The sequence below is a fragment of the Urocitellus parryii genome, chromosome 8, assembly GCF_045843805.1.
Source record: "Urocitellus parryii isolate mUroPar1 chromosome 8, mUroPar1.hap1, whole genome shotgun sequence".
Lineage (NCBI taxonomy): Eukaryota > Metazoa > Chordata > Mammalia > Rodentia > Sciuridae > Urocitellus > Urocitellus parryii.
Window position 1 is genome coordinate 11,966,112 of NC_135538.1, and position 20,366 is coordinate 11,986,477.

Here is a 20,366-nt window from a genome sequence, read left to right on the forward strand (position 1 = left end):
ATCTACTCTATATTAAGACATTTAATAAAGCAAACAAAAACCACAAATATGATGGGGGGATCTTCTTTGAATTTTGACTTTGTGACTACTAAACTCAATTACAGAAAAACATTTTGAGACAACTGAGCAAATATAAAAATTGCCATAATATTGTTTATTTTTAGAAATCATCTAACAAATACATTTGTTTGAAAACTTTCATTAAAAAAATAAATTCACAGGAATTAGAACCAATACACTTAATACTACTGGGAATAAAGAAAATTCTAAGTAGAAAACTCACATGTTGGTACTACTGGTGGAATTGCAGGGGGTGGTACAACAGGCGGGGGAACTGGAGGGGGCATGAAACCTACATAGGAGAAAAAAAAAAAGACCAAAAATAAAGCAGTAAAATTATTTGTTTCAAATCAGAGATTTCAGTAGCTATAAATGAAATTCCACATTCTTCTCTTTTATAGAGATGGGGATCCCATTGTGTTGCCCAGGCTGACCTTGAACTCCATCAAGCCTCAGCTTCCTGGGCAGTTGGCACTACAGGTGCACACGACCACATCCAGCAAAATTCCACTGTTTATTACTATGCCCTCATATTTGTGCATATATTTTCTATTTTTTAAATGACATTTATGTAAAGCATGTACTTTATTAAATCCTAAATTAGGATCAAGCAGGGAGATACTGATCATAAACACATTGTATGTATTTACTCATTCAAGTCCTGAGACACACTCTGTGTTGCTATAAAACCAATGATTAACTCAAGTCAGCTAACCTATTTACATTAAGCACAGAGTGTGCATGGGGACAGTGAAACACATTTCAAACTACTGATCACATTATATGCAATGTCATCTATGAGACACACCATTTTAGTTCTTTGATACATATGCTGTTTACCCATTAGATCAAAATATTTTCATTAATCTTAGAGATACTATATGTTTTGAGGACTAGAATAAGTTTTCATTTTAATACTGCCTTTTTTATTATCTTAAAGATCAAATGATCATGATATGAATCTGATTCTTTGCATTTTTTATTTTAAACCAAGCCACCAGTAAACTTTATTAGAAAACAGTGATAAAAATAAAGATATTATCAACAAATTCAATGATGGAAAATAATTTACCAAGCCTATGTGGCATAATTATTAAAAGTATAATTTCACAATAGCTTCAGAAATTTTCATTTTCAAATGAATACAGAAAATAATGGAAAAGAGTAATTTCTTTCTTTTTTTGTGATACTGGAGGATTAAAATAAGGAGCATCCTACCACTGAGCTAAATCCATAGCCCTTCTGATTTTCTTTATATTGGGACAGGGTTTAGCCAAGGCCATCCTAGAACTTGTGATCCTCCTGCCTCGGCCTCCCAAGTTGCTGGAATCACAGGAATGTGCCACCATGCTCAGTAACAGGAAAGATTTTTCAACATTTAAAATATTAAAGATAAAATTCTTATTAAAATCTGTCCATTTTAGGAGCTAGGGTTGTGGCTCAGTGGTAGAGCGTTAACCTAGCATATCTGAAGCCCTGGGGTCGATTCTCAGCATCACATAAAAATAAATAAATAAAATAAAGGTACTTTGTTTAACCACAACTAAAAAATAAGTATTAAAAAAATCTTTCAATTTTATATTATATATTAAACAGCAATTAAAATTTTTATATTAACCTGAAAAATAAAGCATTCTATGAAGATTAATTTACTTTTTTAGGGCATGGGAGGGGGGCGGGGGGCCCCACCGGGGATTGAATTCAGGGGCACTCAACCAGTGAGCCACATCCCCAGCCCTATTCTGTATTTTATTTAGAGACAGGGTCTCACTGAGCTGCTTAGCATCCCACTGTTGCTGAGGCTGGCTTTGAACTCACGATCCTCCTGTCTCAGCCTCCAGAACCACAGGGATTACAAGTGTGTGCCACCACATCCAACATTAATTCACTTTCTACTCTTGTTGACCATTTTTAAGAACTATACCCAATGGTTAAGAATATAAATCAAAGAAAACAAAGTACTTCTTTTAATGTGCAAATAATTTATGAAGCTAAAAACTATTTTGAGAAACAATACCTAAATCATTTGATTCCTGTATCTCTCCCTCATTCCTTTAACTTTCCGTGGTCTAATACTAAAAGCTCTATAAACTTTATAAAGCAATTACATATACTTAATTGTTAAGATGTGTGTTAAGAGCTGGGGTTGTGGCTCAGTGGTAGATCATTCGCCCAGCACATGCAAGGCCCTGGGTTTGATCCTCAGCACCACATAAAAATAAAACAAAGATATTGTGTCCATTACAACTAAAAAATAAAATTAAAAAAAAAAAAGTATGCCTGTAATCCCAGTTATTTGGGAGGCTAAGGCAGGAGGATTTCAAGTTCAAAGCCAGCCTCAGCAATTTAGAGAGCAACTTAGCAAGACCCTATTTCAAAACAAAAAATTAACAGTCTGGGATGTGGCTCAATGGTTAAGAACTCCTTGGTTGATCCCCAGTACCAAAAGTTTTACATTAAGTGTTGTTATCTTCAATTATTTTAAAGGAATTCCTTTTTCTCTATCAGTGCTTCTTCCAGAAATGTGCCTTCTGAGCACAAATTAGTAATGAAAACACTCTGGCCCATCTACAAACTTAGAGGAACAAAATCTGGTATGCTAAGGTCTAAGAACCACTGGCTCCTTGACATTTAAGCCTGGAAAAAGAACAACTTTATTGATATTCTAAATACAGTTCGAATAATAAGGTGAGTAGAGTGTTTGCTTTGCATGCACAAAGGCCCTGTTTCAATCCTCAGCAACACAAAATAATAATGTGAAAATTTCTTACCAGGAGGTGGTTGTGAAGGGTTAAAACTTGCTCGCAGAAAAGGTGGTGGAGGTATTGGGCTGAATCCAGGAGGAGGAACTGGCATGGACACAGGAAATGCTGGTGGAACTAAACTAACTGTAGGCACCGCTGGTGCTACTGGAATCTTTAGTGGATAGGAATTTTAAAAAAAGCCACTTATCAGTTTATTCACTTGCAATGATCACATCTTGGGATAGCTAAAGGTAAATTTTACATGTATGTGTAGACTTTTAGGAAAGCAACCAAATATCATTACCAACCCCCACAATTTTGTCAATAAGTGTACTTATTAAGGTAAAAGCAAGGCAATAATACACAATAGATAATTTACTTGGAGATTGTGAAATCTTTCTTATATTCAAATGTAAAATAATGGATGCCTGGTTGAATACTTGAATATTAGGATTAATTTTCAACTGCCTACTAATCTCCTATTAAGCCTAGATAATACCTACCAATGTTACAACACACCATTAGAAAACATGAAATAACAGCTTTAGAATGGCTCAAATTTCTCTTACATTTATCTTCTTATCCCAACATAAATATCCTTTACTCATCTTAGGTAAAAAATTTCCTAAAAATTTACCTGCTACATAGCTTTACCTAAATTTCCCACTGTATCAACTGTCTATTCAACATCTCAAGTTCACTGTCTAAAAGATACTTCATACTTAATATGCACATACAAAACAACAAACTCCCAATTGTGCTTCCCAAAAGAACTCTTCTCACAGTCTTTTCCACTCTTATTAATGGTAAATCCATCTTTCTAATATCTTAGACCGGGAAAAAAAAATCCTTGCCTCTGCTTTTTCTCACAAATCCATATTAAATACTTCTAGAAGTCCCATTGATCATAACTTTAAAGCATGTCTAACATTTATCCAATTCTCATTACTGCCACAACTAGCAGGCTATTTGGAGTCACCATCATATCTCACCTTTATTGCTATATTGGTTTTTAACTGGGCTCCCTGCTTTTATCAATGCTCATTATAGCCTATTTTCAAAATAGTAGTCAGCACATTCCTTTAAAACTATCACGTCAGATCAAGTCATTCCTCTGCTCAAAATCCTCCAATGGTTCATCTCATTCAGAATGACAACCAAAGACTTTAGAGAGGTTTATTGTCAACTAACCTGCCTCTCACTGGCCTTACTCTAGCCACTTACACTTTCACGGCACCTGGAACACACCAAGTATGTTCCTGGCATACAGCCTTCCAATTAGTGGTTCCCTTTACCTAGTGGGCTCCTCCTCAGATATCCACATGATTAATTCCCTTAGTATACCTTTGTTGCTCAAATGTTAAGATTCGCAACTAGGTCTACCCTGGCCATTATATTTAAAATTATAAGGACCTACCCAGACACTCCCAACCAGTTTCAGACTATCTTTACCCTTCCATAGCATCTCACTCTTATTTTACATTCTCTCTTCCCTATTAAAAATGAAAGCCCTAAAAGGGCAGGACTTTTTTTCCCCCTCACTAATGTGTTACTCTAACCCCAGGTTCCTAAAATAGTTCAAGTCTCAGAGCCAGAACTCATTAAACAAAGAAAACAATCATACAAGTTTGCAGAGGCAATATTTTCCCCATTTACCTTTTTTAAACTTCTTGTTTGGCACAATGATACCATAGCACCAGAAAAAAATCTTTAAAAAGACTAAAGAGATTTAAAAGAAAAATTATTTGCCTAACATTACTGACAAGTACCTTTCCTACTTTGAACAATTTCCTCCAAGTTTTTATAAAGTAAATAGTGAATACATGAGTAAATACAGAAGTGTAAAACAATATATATTTTTTAAAAGAAAAAAAAAAAACCACACAGCACTAACCTGCAACATGGCAACAGGTGGAGGGAAAACCTCTGCCTGGGTTGTGACCACTGTCTCCTTTTCAACTGGAGTTGGACTCTGAGTTGTCTGGACCGTCTCTTTAATGGGTTCTGAGCTCTTCACTGTTTCCCATTCTAAACAAAATATTTGAAATTAACTTCCTTTGGATAGGTACAACTTTTCAATTTTTCCTATTTATACATCTATATCACATCTAAATCCTTCATCTACCTTGGTAAACTTTAGGAAACATCTACAACTTCGGTGCACTCTAGGTTTTTGCCCAGATACTAAGGAGTCCAAAAAAGTTTGATAAACAAGACATCTAAAGATAACACTTAGAAGAGATATAATAGAAATATATCACAAAGGATGTTAGATATACAAGGAGCCAGCCTTATCTATATTTTCATCACAAGATACAAGAAGAGACCAACAAAGGAAGTATTAACCCAATACAGAAAAATCTTCCTGAAAATAGAACTATGCAAAAATAGCACAAAGAGGCCCTATGGGTCCCTCTGTGGTTCTCCAACTCATTTAGAATAAAAAATCAAATAAGATTAATAAGAATTTACCCCTTTGTATCCCTTAGCCTTCATCTCATATTCCTCCCTCACCCGCTCTGCTAAAGCTATACCAGTCTCCAAATTTCTGAATATAGACTTGCATTCCATGTTCCCTCTTACTGAATGCATTCTCCCCCAAAGGCTGTCTCACCTCTTTAAATAACTATCTCTCCACCAGACCTACAATCACTTAAAAACTGTAATACTTAAACACCCATATGCTTATCTTCCTTCTCTGCTTTTTTTTCTTATAACTTATTGACACAAACACTATACAGTTTGTATTTTTTTTGTATGTATTATCTATTTCCATTATAACATGGATTGGCAATCTCTTCCTATATAAGTATCACAGACTTTGTGGGCAATATGCTCCCTGTTGCAACCATTCAACTAATATTGCAAACAACAAGTCAAATGAAATAGGTAACCAAGTGAGACTATTATATTACAACACATTTTTTGTGCAGAACAGCACACTGACAGGATTTGACCGATGAACTGTGACCCCTGTGCTATACCTCATGTCAGTAATAATTTTTTGTATATTAGTCTTTGTCATAATTCCCATTCCAAAAATTAGGACTTACAAAAAAAAAAAAGAAAGAAAGAAAGAAAGAACCAAAGTCTCTATTAAAAGAATGAACGTTCTGGAGAAGAAGCTGAGGTGGGGTAAGGGAGACTAACAAAGAAAACAACTAAGGTCTTGCTTGACATTGGACTCAGGACCTTCACCCAGGCTAAGCACACACTCTATCACTGAGCTACATTTCCTACCAAGAAAAAATACCTACATTGGCCCAACAACAAAAATATTGTGGAAACTAGCCAATTTTAATGAGAGCTAAGATGTGAAGAAATAAGTCACCAATCATATTTCAATTCTTTCCCAAATATCAATTTAATATTTCCTTCTGGATATAACTGCTAATTATCTTGTGAATTTATAACTCAAATCTTTTAATACAAAAAAGGTAAATTTTTTAAAAAGCAGACCAAATGATGTAGGTACTCCAGAAGTATTATTATATTCCATGAATGTGAATTGCAGCTTTTTAGACTAAGACTATTACTGGGGAGGCTGAGGCAATAGAATTGCAAGTTTAAATCCAACCAGCAAAAGTGAGGTGCTAAGCCTGTCACTAAAGAAAATACAAAATAGGGCTGGAGACATGCCACAGTGGTTTAGTGTCCCTGAATTCAATACCAGGTACCACCATCCCCCCCAACCACACACACACACAAATTCTATTACTGCTCTTCCCAACATGGACAATATTCAAAATAATCTGGAGAGCTTCTCAAAAGTCTTTCAAGCTCTCAGTTCCCACTGAACTCAAAAAATTAAAAATGTTTAGTCAAAAAACCTTCCATGTACACAAGTGTCAAAAAATAAGATATACATGAGGAATGCTACATTTACAATACACTTCTAATCCATAATTTTCTAACTATGCTTTTAAGACTTATGAAATAGGACCCATTAAACATATACAATGGACACAGCAGTGTTCTTTTCCCTCTTTTTTGGGAGATGAATGCAGTAAATAAAATAGAACAGTTCACTCTATCACCCCCAAATCCATTTCAAATACAACCTTCTAAATGTACTTTTTAAATAATAAAATGGCCTTAGGGGGCTGGAGTTGTGGCTCAGTAGTAGACCACTCGCCTAGCACATGTGAGGTACTGGGTTCAATCCTCAGCAACATACAAAAATAAAATAAAGGTTATTGTGTCTATCTACAATTAAAACAAATATTTTTAAAAAAGGATTTAAAAATGGCCTTAGGGTTCTTACCAGTATTTACAGTTTCCTGATCAATCATGCCTCCTTCTGCAAAACCATCCAAATCATCCACTTTAACTTTTTCCCATGGTATATATGTAACTCCAAGATCCACATCCCAGAATTGTTTGTATTCTGTTTTTACACCTTTATTTAAAGCCCAAGCAATCTATTGGAAATGGGGAGAGGGAAAAAAGGAAGCTCTTATGTGTACCTTAACAACAATGCAAAAAGTTCAAAACTTTATTTTAATACTACAAATACAAATAAAATTAGTTTTGCTAATTTTAAATCTGCAGTAGTATAGTGTGTATAAGATTTATTTCCACTTCCTACTGTAACGCTAAAATAATACATTTCCAGAGACAATCCAAATATTGTTTTCACTATCAAAAGGTCAAATTTACATTAGCAATAATTAGGATAGTTATTACAATTCAAACAAAACCTGTACACCAAAAAAGAAAATTGTACAAGTGTGGTTTTAAAGAATAATTTGACTAATGCTTGGTTACTGGACTTATTTTACCTATATCTAATTCTGTAACTCAACAATACGAAGAAATGTTTCTGATGAGCTGTGCCTATAACATTAAAATGAAAACAAGGCTAAGGGCTGTAGCTCAGTGGTACAGTGCATGCTCCACAGGCTTGAGCCCTGGGCTCAATCTCTGGCAGTACACCATGGGAGAAAAAAATGAACACAGCCAGGTGCAGCAGTATATGCCTGTAATCCCAGTAGCTCAGGCAGGATCATGAGTTCAAAGCCAGTCTCAGCAAAAGCAAGGCTCTAAGCAACTCATGAGACCCTATCTCTAAATAAAATACAAAATAGGGTTGGGGATGTAGCTCAGTGGTCAAGTGTTCCTGAGTTCAATCCCCCAGTACCCACCACACCCTCAAAAAAAAAAAAAAAAAGAACACCAAAAAATAGTTGAAAATCCCTCTCATCCCCTGCTCCTCCAAATCTCACCTTAATAACCTTGGAACCGATTTTATATGATCCGGAACTCAGTTTCTGAAGAGCCCGAAATGCATCTTGTCGATGTACCATACAGACATAAGCACAACCCCTGGGAGGAATCATCTATTTAAAAAAAATAATTTTTTTGTTTTTGTTTTTTTAGAAAGAGTATAAGGATGGAAATTCATGTTGGATTTTACAGTTTTAGTGAAACAGAACACTGACTACTAACTAATACACCAATTTTTGTAGGTTAATCAACTAATTTCCCCTGTCCTTCTGTTTACTGATTTTGTTTATGTATTAATAATATTATTTATGTACAATTAACTCAGTTAAAAACAAACAAAATTCAAAAACTAATTTGGCTTCATTTCAAGTCATAATATATGTGAAATCTTAAATATTGAATGTTAAGATTTCTGAGTAAAAAATAAAGAACTATTAAAACAAAATAAATATGTATCTCCATATATAAAATACTACCAAATAAAAGGGAAATAATATTGTATAGCCAAAATGTTTGAAGGCAAATAATTTATTTCTAGTGATACTCTCAACTTTTCCAAATGATTAACTAAGGAATGTGTGAAGGGTTTTGTTTTGGGGAAGTATCATCCTTAATATAAAATCTGTATTCTTTAACAATTGATGATAAAACTACATTTGTTTTATTTTGAACAAGACTTCTGAACAAAGGTTTTAACAATAGGAAAATAATCTCAGTTACAGATCTGAAGAATGATTCATGAAGCATGTAAACTACTACACTCAAGTGCCCATGTGAGAGTGATTACTATTCTGTGAGACTGTTTCTTATATTCATCTTAAAAAAGAGAGAGGAAACAATACTAGGTCACATACAGTGTTCCTGCTAATTCAAACATTTGATGTTAAGAAAAAAGTTCTAGTTGGGTGTGCTGGTGGTGTAACACCAGCAATTCAGGAGGCTTATGCAGGAGGATAACAAGCCCAAGGTCAGTCCTGGTAACTTAGTGAAACCCCGTTTTAAATTTTTAAAAAAGGAACGTACCTCAGTAGTATAGCACTTCTGGGTTCAATCACCTGTATTGCAAAACTAAATAAATACAGTGCTAAACTGCTAAAAAATCTACTACTAAGCTTAACTAGGAACTAAAGTAGATTCTTTAAATGAGTGAAAAGCTTGACTTTTAAAATTCAAATTATCATTTAAAAGCTGGTACTTACATTAATGGATTCAATTTGTCCAAACTCTTCAAAAAGATTGGTTAAATCTTGCTGTGTCGCTTTCTTGTCTACCTGACCAACCCAGAGAGTAGTGCTACATACTGTCAAGAAATAAAATAGACAAAATGACCTAAATCACAAAGATGTATAGTTACTTCTTTCAAGTAACTTGAGGAAAAAGTATTAATGACAGATAAAATTCATGATAGTATACTTAAAATACTTATTAATGGACACTTATATCTGTTATGTTTTTGATCAAATCAATTCCAACTACTCAGTCACATTTCCACTGTGTCAACCTCTTGCATGTCACCTGTTCTCAATTTGACCAGTGTCTGCTGTAGGACACTGTGAGTGGTATGTGGCGTGCTGCACTAGAATATGGGAGGTTTTGTTTTTGTTTTTATCTTAATTCCCCCAGCTGACCACAATGTGCAACAAAGTTTTAAAACCACTTCCCATTACAATCTTATCCATCAATCTTTCAAATATCCTTCAGTATTAGAATGAATAAGTGGATGTTTTCCCTACACACAAATAAATCTGAAAGCCATACTACCTACTTTATCATTAAGGAAATAATAATACTCTGCACAGAGATTAAATGGGGAAAAGACTTTTCAGGAAGCCATCTGAGAAATAAGGATCTTCTCTTGGCACGGAGCCACGGAGAGTAAGGTTTGGCCGTGGGAACTATACCTAACTATACCACTGCAAAGGACTGCCCAATGCATGTGACCTTTATCTTCACATTACTAGGAAGATCCCCCATAGTAGCTCCGGAAATGGGCATAACCAATTAGGAACTGAGCAGCCCACCTTTAACCTTTTTTGGTGGAAAAGAACATTCTATGGAAGGCCTTTGATGTTTCTCGATATAAATAAAGCAGGCATGGGCTCCATTTTGCCATAGTCTACAAGCTCGATCACTCTGATCAGCTTGCCCATTCTGCCCCGCTTCTGACACTACTTTCTGAGTTCTAGTTTTTTCTAAGTTTTTATTTCTCAGCCAGCCCATTCCACCGAGGGAATCCCATTCCACTGCCTATGCGGGACACGGGCAAGATGACTGAATTATAACTCCTTGTTATCATTTTATTTCCTTAATAAAATGTAGACTGTCTACTTTCACCTGGACTATGCCTCCATAAATACCACCTTTTATTGAGGATATTTATATTACAGCTGACACTAAGTTTTAATATACTGACTTTGGATTTATGTCAATGTCATTTTAAAAATGAAGTTTCCAGCTTTCTGACTACCTTGATCTTGATAGAGCAGGTCTAGGACAGGCTCTACTCTGCGGTCAACTTAACCTCACACTGGAGTACGATTGTTGGCAAGATCATTATTGGGTCCTTCCACTCTGGCTTTTCAAAACACAAACATCTTCCAGACCTATGTAAGCCATAGAAATTATTTAGCTATCATAGAACACTAATAAATGTTCTTTCACTGCTAGCTATTCTTTGTCTCATGTAGCATTATCCTACACATATATAATACTTAACCAAAAAATCTTTCCATCTCATGATCCTTAATATTTTTAAAATTTTAAATTAGAGCTTTAGGGTTTTTTTTTGTTGTTGTTGTTGTTTTGAGAGAGAGAGAATTTTTTAATATTTATTTTTTAGTTTTCGGCAGACACAACATCTTTGTTTGTATGTGGTGCTGAGGATCGAACCCGGCCTGCACGCATGCCAAGCGACTGCGCTACCACTTGAGCCACATCTCCAGCCTTAGAGCTTTAGTTTTAAAAGGACTACAAAGTCTCTTTTACTGTGTGCTATAATTTAGATGCAAAATGTCCCATAAAGAGTTGGCTGACAGGCAGTGATACTATTGGGAGATGGTGAAACTTTTAGAAGATGATGCCTAATACAAGGAAAAATAGGTCACTGGGGGCTTTCCCTTGAAGGCGATACTGGGACCTCAACCCCTTCCTCCCCCTCTCTCTCTGTTTCCCAGACCCATGATGTGAAGTGGTCTCCTGTACATCCTCCCATGATGCACTATGCCATCACAGGCTGAATGACAACAGGACCAAGCAACCATGACTAAAACCTCTGAAATTGTAAATCAAAATAAAACTTTTCCTTACTGAGGTGGTTACTTATTTTGTTACAGTGACAGAAAGCTAACTTACCTGCCTTCTATGCAAATGTTTTACAAATTGCAGAAATACTGGATGTAAAATATCTTTTGGGGGCCCATTATTCAATCTACCACAAACCCTTAGCAGTCTGATGAAGTTATTTGACTAGCTCCTTCCTCTTCCTTACTGTCTTGCATTTTCTAGCTGTCTTAATATCCCCAAATTCTATTCATGTTTCCTAGCTCTTTCTTGTAATCTTTCTACAATTTTTCCTAAGAAGCAAAAATGATTCTCCCTGACCCCATAAGAAGTTGTAGATACAACATATCTTCCAAAAGTTCATGTGTGAGACAACCCAAGAATTTTCAAATGAAACGATTAGATTATAAGGGATGTGACCTAATCAGTGGATTAATCCACAAATATGAACTAATTGGGCATTAATTGTAGACAAGCAAGATATGGTTGGAAGAAGAAGGCCACTGGGGTTGAGCCTTTAGGGTTTACATTTTGTCCCTGGAATGCAGAGCTCTCTCCAAACCCTTCTGCCATGATGTTCTGCCTTACCTAGGGTCCACAGCTATGGAGTTGGCCAACTACGAAATGAACCAATAAAACCAAAAAAAATTTTCCTCCTCTAGATTGTTGTTATTGATTTTTGTCATTGCTATGAAGGCTGACTAAAAAAGGAGAGGACAACTTGATTCCTGGAATGTTACTGTTTGTTGATGCTTCATATTTCTTGGACTATTTTCAAAAATCTTGTGTTCTAAAATCTACTCTAAGCACCAATAACAGGGAAGCACAACCGCATGAGTTTATTATATGTAGAGAGAATATTGATCAGAGGAATATGATATTGTTTCAGAGTAAAAAGAGTTCTGCAGTTAACAATGTGAGATATATTCTTCACTGTATTTTCTAATTTTATTTTTTACTGTATGATATTTTACTCATGAAAATAACAGTAATAAAACCTAAATTTATGCCAGGAACGGTAGAACATGCCTGTAATTCCAGCGGCTTAGGAAGCTAAGGCAAGTAGACCTTGAGTTCAAAGCCAGCCTCAGCAATTTAACAAGGCCCTAAGCAACTCAGTAAGACCCTGTCTCTAAATAAAATATAAAAAAGGACTGGGGATGTGACTCAATGGTTAAGCACTTAGGTTTAATCTCTGGTGCCACAAAAATGATTGATTGATTGATTCCATCATATTACTCAGCCATAAAAAGGAATGAAATCTCTCATTTGCAGGATCATGGATAAAAATGGAGAAGACTGTGATAAGAGAAATAAAGGGGGCACACACATACACACACACACACACACACACACACACAAAAGAACACCACATCTTCTCACTCAGATGTGGGAGTTAAAAAAAAATTATTTCATAGAAGTAGACTAGAACAAGGATTCAAGGGTTAGTAGAGATTGGAAAGGTATGGGAGAGATGCATAGAAAAAAGCTGATTATTGGGTACCAAAAAAAGTTGATTTTCTTCTTTTTTACTTCTTTCCCTTTACTTTTTTGCAGTATTGGAGATTGCCCTCAGGGCTTAGTGCATGCTAGACAAGGGCTCTACCACTGAGCCCTATCCCCAGTTCAGCTGGATAAGAGGAATAAGTCTGGTGTTTTATAGTAAAGTAGGGTGACTAGAGTCACAAGTTTATTACATTTCAAATAGCCAAAAGAATGTTCCCAGTACAAAGAAATAATAATTGTCTGAGATGATGGATATGCTAAATGCCCTGACATGATCATTACATATTGTATGCATGAATAGAAATGTCACATTGTACCCAACAAATATGCACAATCATTGGGTGTCAATTAAAAAATAATAAGTTTTAAAAAAAGAAAATAGATTCCACGGTCAACAGCTATGTAATGTGACAGCAACAATGTAAGTGAGAACTAAATGAAAGAGACTCTAAATAGTAGTTCTACCTTCATACTGGTTAATGAGTAATTCTGAATGTTCTACTGGTAACCATGCAAGGAGGCATAGTAGAGATTTTGGACGTTATTCCTTTATCAGACAGCACTTAATAATTTTACATTTAGTCTCTCACCCAAAGGAACAAAGAGACACATACGAAGATAAAATATCAATATTAAATTAATACTACCTGCCATAACCAGATTCTCAGAAGATAGCCAAGACCTACTCAAATTGCCAAAACTTAATCAGAAGATGGGTGTTGCTGCCTTTAATTTTAGGCCTGCAATTTCATAATGCTTTAGTAGCACACATTATACCAAATATTTATCTATCCCTCATGCAGAAATAATTTGGAAACCTTCAGAAATTAGGTACCATGATTAATGTTTACTTCTTAACAAATGATCATAACTTGCTACATTTTATATACCTCTGTGCCCATCTATAGTCTACTAGTTCACCTTAGAAGTGACAACCCAATAAGAATGCCCTTGCAGAATTTGGCAGTAATTCATTTTATTATGCTATACTTAACAATCCTATTATATGAATGTCCCCTAGTCTGCTCCTAAAACAAACTCAACTATTACTAAATCTGTTCTAATTATACACAAAAGATTAACATATAAAGAGGGAAACAGCCTGTACAATAGGAATTCCTCATCTAGAATTAACCTGCAAGTTTATAATATAGTTTAAAAATTATAGCAAAGTAAGGCTATGTGCATGTCTCCATGCTAGAGTACTTGCCTAGCATGAGGAAGTCCCTGGGTTCAAGCCCTAGGTCTGCAAAATTAATAAGTAAATTTTACACACAATACAAAGTGTATACTTCATGTAATAATTACTTCTATAAAACTGGTGTTCACAGTTGGTTAGGATGCTGTAAATAAGAGAAATTGCATTATGCTATAGATATTAACCTGGTCTGCTTTATGTGTCATTAAAGTCATATTTCCTAACTTGCATTAAATTTTTAAAAAATCTACTCTAAACACTCTTAGTATTTGAGTAGAATCTATTTTTCCTTTTTTTCTGTCACATTAAAAAAAAAAAACAACTAGGACATAATCATTCATTTACCTAACCCATTTTCAATTTTTTAGTCCAAAATAGTTTGGTTTAGAGAACTTACAGGAGATAACTATTTTTTTGAATGTATTGAAACCAAAGTTTTACAGAAGTATGTTACTTACCACTTAATGTTTTAGATCTAATTGGAGGTAATCCCTTTTTTTGTCGTTCCTTCTCCCTTTCTCTGGCTCTCCTTTCACTGGAGTATGAACGTGATGACTTCCTCTTCCTCTCTCTTGAGCGGGACCTTGATCGCTTTCGGTGTTTACGCTTGCGAGAACCAGATCTTGACCTGGACCTCCGTTTCCTTGGTGATCTACAAAAACATACAAAAAAAACACATTTCTTTTTATTTTTAAGGACAATGTTGTCCTTCTTTAACACTGCTCAATTCTAAATGAGGGGAAAAATGTATATTCAGCTAACTCTTAAAACATTTAACATTATATCATAAAACACACATAGTGCTCAATTCTCAGAGCAATGGAGGTTCACATTAACCACAAATATTTGTCTAGTGCTTCTGAGTCTTGGCGATTATTCACTATCAGGAGGAAGAAGAATAATGAGATTTGAGAAAGGACTTCACTATAAAATGTAGGCCACTAAATAATTCAGTTTAATGTTGGTCAACTTCTAAAATTCATACAGTGCTTAATTGAAAGGTGATACTGAAATACTTTTTAAAATTTACTGTACAAATTTTCAAGAACATTCACATATAAAAATTAGGGTCTAAAAAATGTTTAAGAGTGGTTAAATTACTGGTTTGGTGGTGCATGCCTGTAATTTCAGAGATTCAGGGGAAGCTGATGCAGAAGAAGTAAAAGTTCAAGGACAGCCTACATAACTCAGGAAGGTCCTGTCTCAAAAAAATAAAAAGGGTTAGGGATGTAACTCAATGGTAGAATGCCCTGGGTTCAATCCCTGTACTGCAAAAAAAAAAAAAGAAAAAAACCTGAGAAAGTTAAAGCCTAGTGAGCCCATAAATACAAACATTTCTTATAATGGCTTTAAAAAATAATTTTGGGGGGCTGGAGTTGTGGCTCAGTGGTACAGCGCTCTCCTAGCTTGTGCAAGGAGGCCCTGGGTTTGATCCTCAGCACCACATATAAATAAAGGTATTGTGTGCAACTACAACTAAAAAATAAACAAACATTTAAAGTAATAATAATAATAATTTTTGAAGTTTTATTTTTCTGGTCATTTTTAATATCATAAAGTAAACTGAAATGCAAGAAACATGGCTTGATTTAATGGCTGTTGAGAGGCAATAATATCCTAAACTAGATGCCTTCCTAGTAGTATTATTAATTCAAATCAAGTATAACCCAAATCCAGTCTCATGATACAGCTATTATTATATAAATCACTCAAATCAATAGCACAAACATTCTCAATATAAAAATGGAACAAAGGTTGTTTCTTCTTTTTTTTTTTTTTTTTTTTTAAATAGGGGGTGAGGATTCTTGGGGATTGAACCTACAGGCATTTTAGTACTGAGCTACCTCCCTCAGTCCTGTCTAATTTGATAAGGTCTCTCTAAGTTGGTAAGGGCCCAGCGCTAAGTTGCTGAGGGTGGACTTAAACTTGTGATTCTCCTGTCTCAGCCTCCTGAGTCACTGGGATTACAGGTGTGTACTAACATACTCCCAGCCTGTTCTTGATTTTAAAAACACATTTTATGATAACATTTCAAAAATTAGTCAAAAAAAATCTTTTAATCCTGATGGAAAGAAAAAAAGCCAACATTTTAAAAAGTTCATACATAGTTACTGTTAAATAATATAAAATTATAGGACCTTGAACGAGATCTCGAATGAGTTCTTGATCTGGAACGAACAGCCACTTTCTTAGCTTCTTGTTCAAAGATTTCCTCTTCCACTCCATCTTGTCCTTCATCTATATCCATATCCTAGAAAGAAGAAGACAAATAAAAATCCCAGCTTAGATTTAGTTACATAATAACATTTGTGCCTTAAAAAATATTCATGATAATGACATTACGGCTTACTAGGCAAAACAGATGGACTGTGACGCTTCAGAAAACCACATGAGGACCTTACCACTATACAACATTTTGTTTTCTTTAAATAAGTTTATAAACTACGACTAGATAAAGCATTTATTTTTACCTGTTGCTGTATATCTATAGAATCATCCAAATTTGTTTCAGGTTCAAGAAAATGTTGCTGACTACTCCCTTGTGATGGTGACGCTGAATGCTCTGATCCAAATGTCCCTTCTTGACTATCTTGAGGAGTTGCCTGTTGAGAGCACACAAATGTTGGGAGATAATTTAATTACAAATGCAAATTTGTACACAGCAGATATCACAATAAAATGTTTAAAAGTAGTCCAACACATAAATAAATTTCATGTTAAATAATTTTTAAAGTTATCAATCTAAAATTGCACTTGTACATAAATACAAATTTACTTGAAATCAGGGAATATTAGAGAGGGTACTTCAGATATTTGAGTAAAATGTTCTTTAATTTTTAGTTATTTTGGTAATGTCCAAATGGCTATTAAAGCAGAAGTTCAGAAGTTCTTCTCCTATAATCACTAGGTGGTTGCAATTCTCACTATTAAAAGGCAAGAAACAGATTAGATATATCATTTAATTTTGTTTGAGTTGCATCACGTTACAATAATTTCCTGAGGTTCTTTTAAAAAAAAAAAAAAAATTCCAAACACATTCAAAGTAGAATAAATGTCAAAATGATCCTCAAAAAGTAGTTTCCTAGGCCTTAGGGTGCACTGAATTTAAATCACCTTTGTACATATGTTTTTTCTAAACTAAGAGAACTCTTGAGAATTATTTATTTCAACCTCAAAATGTCTTTTTAATGAAAGAGAACTTATCCTGGCAATAATACAAAATCTATTTTTCTTTCATGTTTTTCCTCTATGGGAATAAAGAACACAATAGCACATAGTCGCTATTTTGGCCGTAGTCAGCATTCTTCTTTAACAATATCGTTAAGTATATACTAAAACTGATTATTTTATGTGTCCTTAAAAAAATTTCAAAGCAAGATCAGGACTTAAGTGTGAATCGCACCAAACCAATTAGAATAGGAATTTATTTTCAAGGGCATTTTTAAAATATTATTCTTATAAGTACGAACAATCAAACTGAAAGAAAAGAGCAAAAGGAGTAAAAACAAAAATTAAAGAACAGTTTCAAGTCCCTTAATTTATGACAGAACAGGCAACATTTTCAAGGTTAAGAAATAAAGCTAGATATATATATATATATCATGATATATAAAGTTAGCAAGTTAGCAAGTGTTATCTTCCAGATGTGTTTTAAGCATACCCCTGGCTTAAGCCTTTAAAATGGTACAATAACAGCAGAATTTGTTAGTAACACAGCAGATGTTTTCCAACTTCATCCTTTCACATTTAGTCGTAATTCAATACTCGTCCACTGTCATGTTATTTTTTACTTCAGCACTCATCTTAAGCTCTACATCTATCTGATCCCATTTGTAGTTCACCCTTAATTATTTATTTAACAGGTTAACCCTTGGTGTAATATCAAGATCCACTGCAACCAATTTTAGTTTTTGAGTTTCTTTTTTCAGCAGTTTTACCTATTTGAAAAGATTGCTATTCTTAAACTTTTTCCTTTTTTAAAGAACTTACAAAGAAAAAAAAAGAAAATTTATTATGTTATTTTGCAATTATGTTTATTAAATAAATAAACATAAGATATGTCACGGGTTTTTAGAGGTCTTATTTTCCTTTATTTTTAAACATTTGCTATTTTATTATTCCCAAGAATTATTTCATTATTACAAAAGATTATTCATCAGTTATTCCCAATTATGTCAAAAAATAAAATAAAACCAACAGAGTTGTTGAAAGGGGTGATTTAATAGTGAAATAAATATCATTATTCAGTTTTAATACATGAACAAAAATACTGTGCTATACTTCAAGAAAAGGATTAGACACCATCTCTATAGTCTACTTTTATCTTTCCCTGTACAGTTGAAAATTTAATTTATAAATTTTGGCCCTTAATAGCAAAGGACACAAAACAGGGAAATATATTTCACATTCATTAGACAAATATGAATGCAAACAATATTCCAAAACTGAGGGTGAAATTTAACAGAAAAACATAATAAGCAGCAGGTTGTGAATTTTCCATTGACCATATCACCAAGAACTGGTACAAGAAAAATCTCTCTAAGGGCAAAAGGGAAATATGAAAAAAAGAAAAAATTCTCAGCCATTTCAACAGAAAATATTTTTATCTTGCAGTGTTTTCCAACAAGATCCTGCAATGTTTCATTTTAAAGGATATAAAATATTTGAATTTGACACCAAAAAAAGCTTTGCAACATTGAAATTATATTAAAATTCCTACTACAGCTCCCCTTCTCTCTGTAGTCTCACTTCCATAATTATTTATAACATGACTTAAAAAGATAAGAAATAGAGACCTTCACTGGCCCAAAGTGGCAAATGACTTTTCTGGTTTACATCCTATTTATACATGTCTACTTTCTTCTGAATATCTTCATACAAAACAGCAATGAAAATACTGGGGTGGGGAGAATAAGGTTAACAGCAGCTAGCAGACACTTCTTTCAAGGTTGGCCCTAACACTGTAATGTCACATTTTAATCAGTTATAAAATTCTTTTCTCTTTCTCTCTCTTTTTTTTTTTAATGTAGAAGTGTTAATAAAGACTCAAAGACTTTACTGAAATACACATATGCTATACCTTAGCATCGACCTGGATTTATGAATCAAATAACACTATAATTTCAGTATTTGAAAATGAAATTCATCTGAGATTTTAGACAGCAACTCATATATAACAACTCAGGACTCTTTACTCATAACATTTCATCGTTTTCAATTCTACTCTTTCTATTGTACTATAAAAAAATTTTTCTGAAAAAAAGTTACATATTTCTGATATCTTAATGAGTGCTTCTTTACATTACTCATAACATTTCATCGTTTTCAATTCTACTCTTTCTATTGTACTATATAAAAATTTTTCTGAAAAAAAGTTACATATTTCTGATATCTTAATAAGAGTGCTTCATCAGTAGGCTACGTCTTCCTTAATCTTTTTTTTTTTTTATGTATGTATTTATTTATTTATTTTAGTTGTAGACGGACACAATACCTTTGTTTTTTTTTATGTGGTGCCAGGCCTCACACATGCTAGGCATACACTCTACCATTGAGCTACAAACCCCAGCCCCTTCCTCAATCTTATTAACTTATTATTGATTATTATTAATTAACTTATTATTAATCATTAATCTTATTATTAACTTCCTTAATCTTATTATTAACTTCTTTGAAAATATTCCCATTGGATTTCATTTTGAGTTATATAGCTCTTGTGACCTTTTAACTATCCTAATAAACAATTAGAAAAATCATAAACTAACTTATTTAACATAAATTACTCCTCTTCTGACATAATTCCTAATCCCTTCACAATTCTCACCATTTTTCTCCATAAAAGTGTCCAATTTTTCAATTTTGAAAAAAATTTTAACTTTAATGGAAAATAACAATCAACATACACCACAGATGTGATTAAGAACTGCAATGAGCAGGACAGCACTATCAATCCTATTACACCTTTAACTAAGACCCTATGATAACTTACACAGTCATGTTGAGCTTACTGGTAAATGAAAATGCTTACCTTTTTTTGCTTATCTTACTTCAAATTAAGTACTTAACTAAGGAAAAAAAATTCGGTAGATGCAATCACAACCTATTAAATTGAACTGATATGCAGTTAACTTGCTTTCCTACTCTAAACCTGTCAGTTTCACAATCACTGTCCATGAGAAAAGTTTTTTTTTTTCTTCTTCATCTCCCCTTTTCTTCATTGGATTCATTTCAAACAATGAAGCTTTTAAGAACTTCCATTCTATCCAAAGGAAGGTGTTTAAGTGCTGAAACTCTGGAATTAATATACAGAATTAGTAACTAAGTCTAGAATTCTTTTATTGGTAGGTGAGATT

General features: G+C 33.9%; 1 protein-coding gene across 8 annotated transcripts in view; it reads right to left on the reverse strand.

Moving 5' to 3' along the window:
- The window catches only part of Scaf8 (SR-related CTD associated factor 8), a 189,074-nt gene that overhangs the window by 112,496 nt on the left and 56,212 nt on the right, over nucleotides 1-20,366 (reverse strand). For all 8 annotated transcript variants that reach the window (XR_003301280.2, XM_026393816.2, XM_026393818.2 and 5 more), the window contains 9 exons: nucleotides 16,485-16,616; nucleotides 16,152-16,264; nucleotides 14,472-14,665; nucleotides 9,230-9,330; nucleotides 8,030-8,143; nucleotides 7,069-7,225; nucleotides 4,699-4,832; nucleotides 2,832-2,976; nucleotides 284-352 (listed from right to left, as the gene is read on the reverse strand). Coding sequence is in view for 7 of the 8 variants with exons in the window: in XM_026393816.2 (XP_026249601.1) it covers nucleotides 284-352; nucleotides 2,832-2,976; nucleotides 4,699-4,832; nucleotides 7,069-7,225; nucleotides 8,030-8,143; nucleotides 9,230-9,330; nucleotides 14,472-14,665; nucleotides 16,152-16,264; nucleotides 16,485-16,616 (1,159 nt within the window). In the remaining variant the exon portion in view is untranslated. The remainder of the gene's footprint in view (nucleotides 1-283; nucleotides 353-2,831; nucleotides 2,977-4,698; nucleotides 4,833-7,068; nucleotides 7,226-8,029; nucleotides 8,144-9,229; nucleotides 9,331-14,471; nucleotides 14,666-16,151; nucleotides 16,265-16,484; nucleotides 16,617-20,366) is intronic.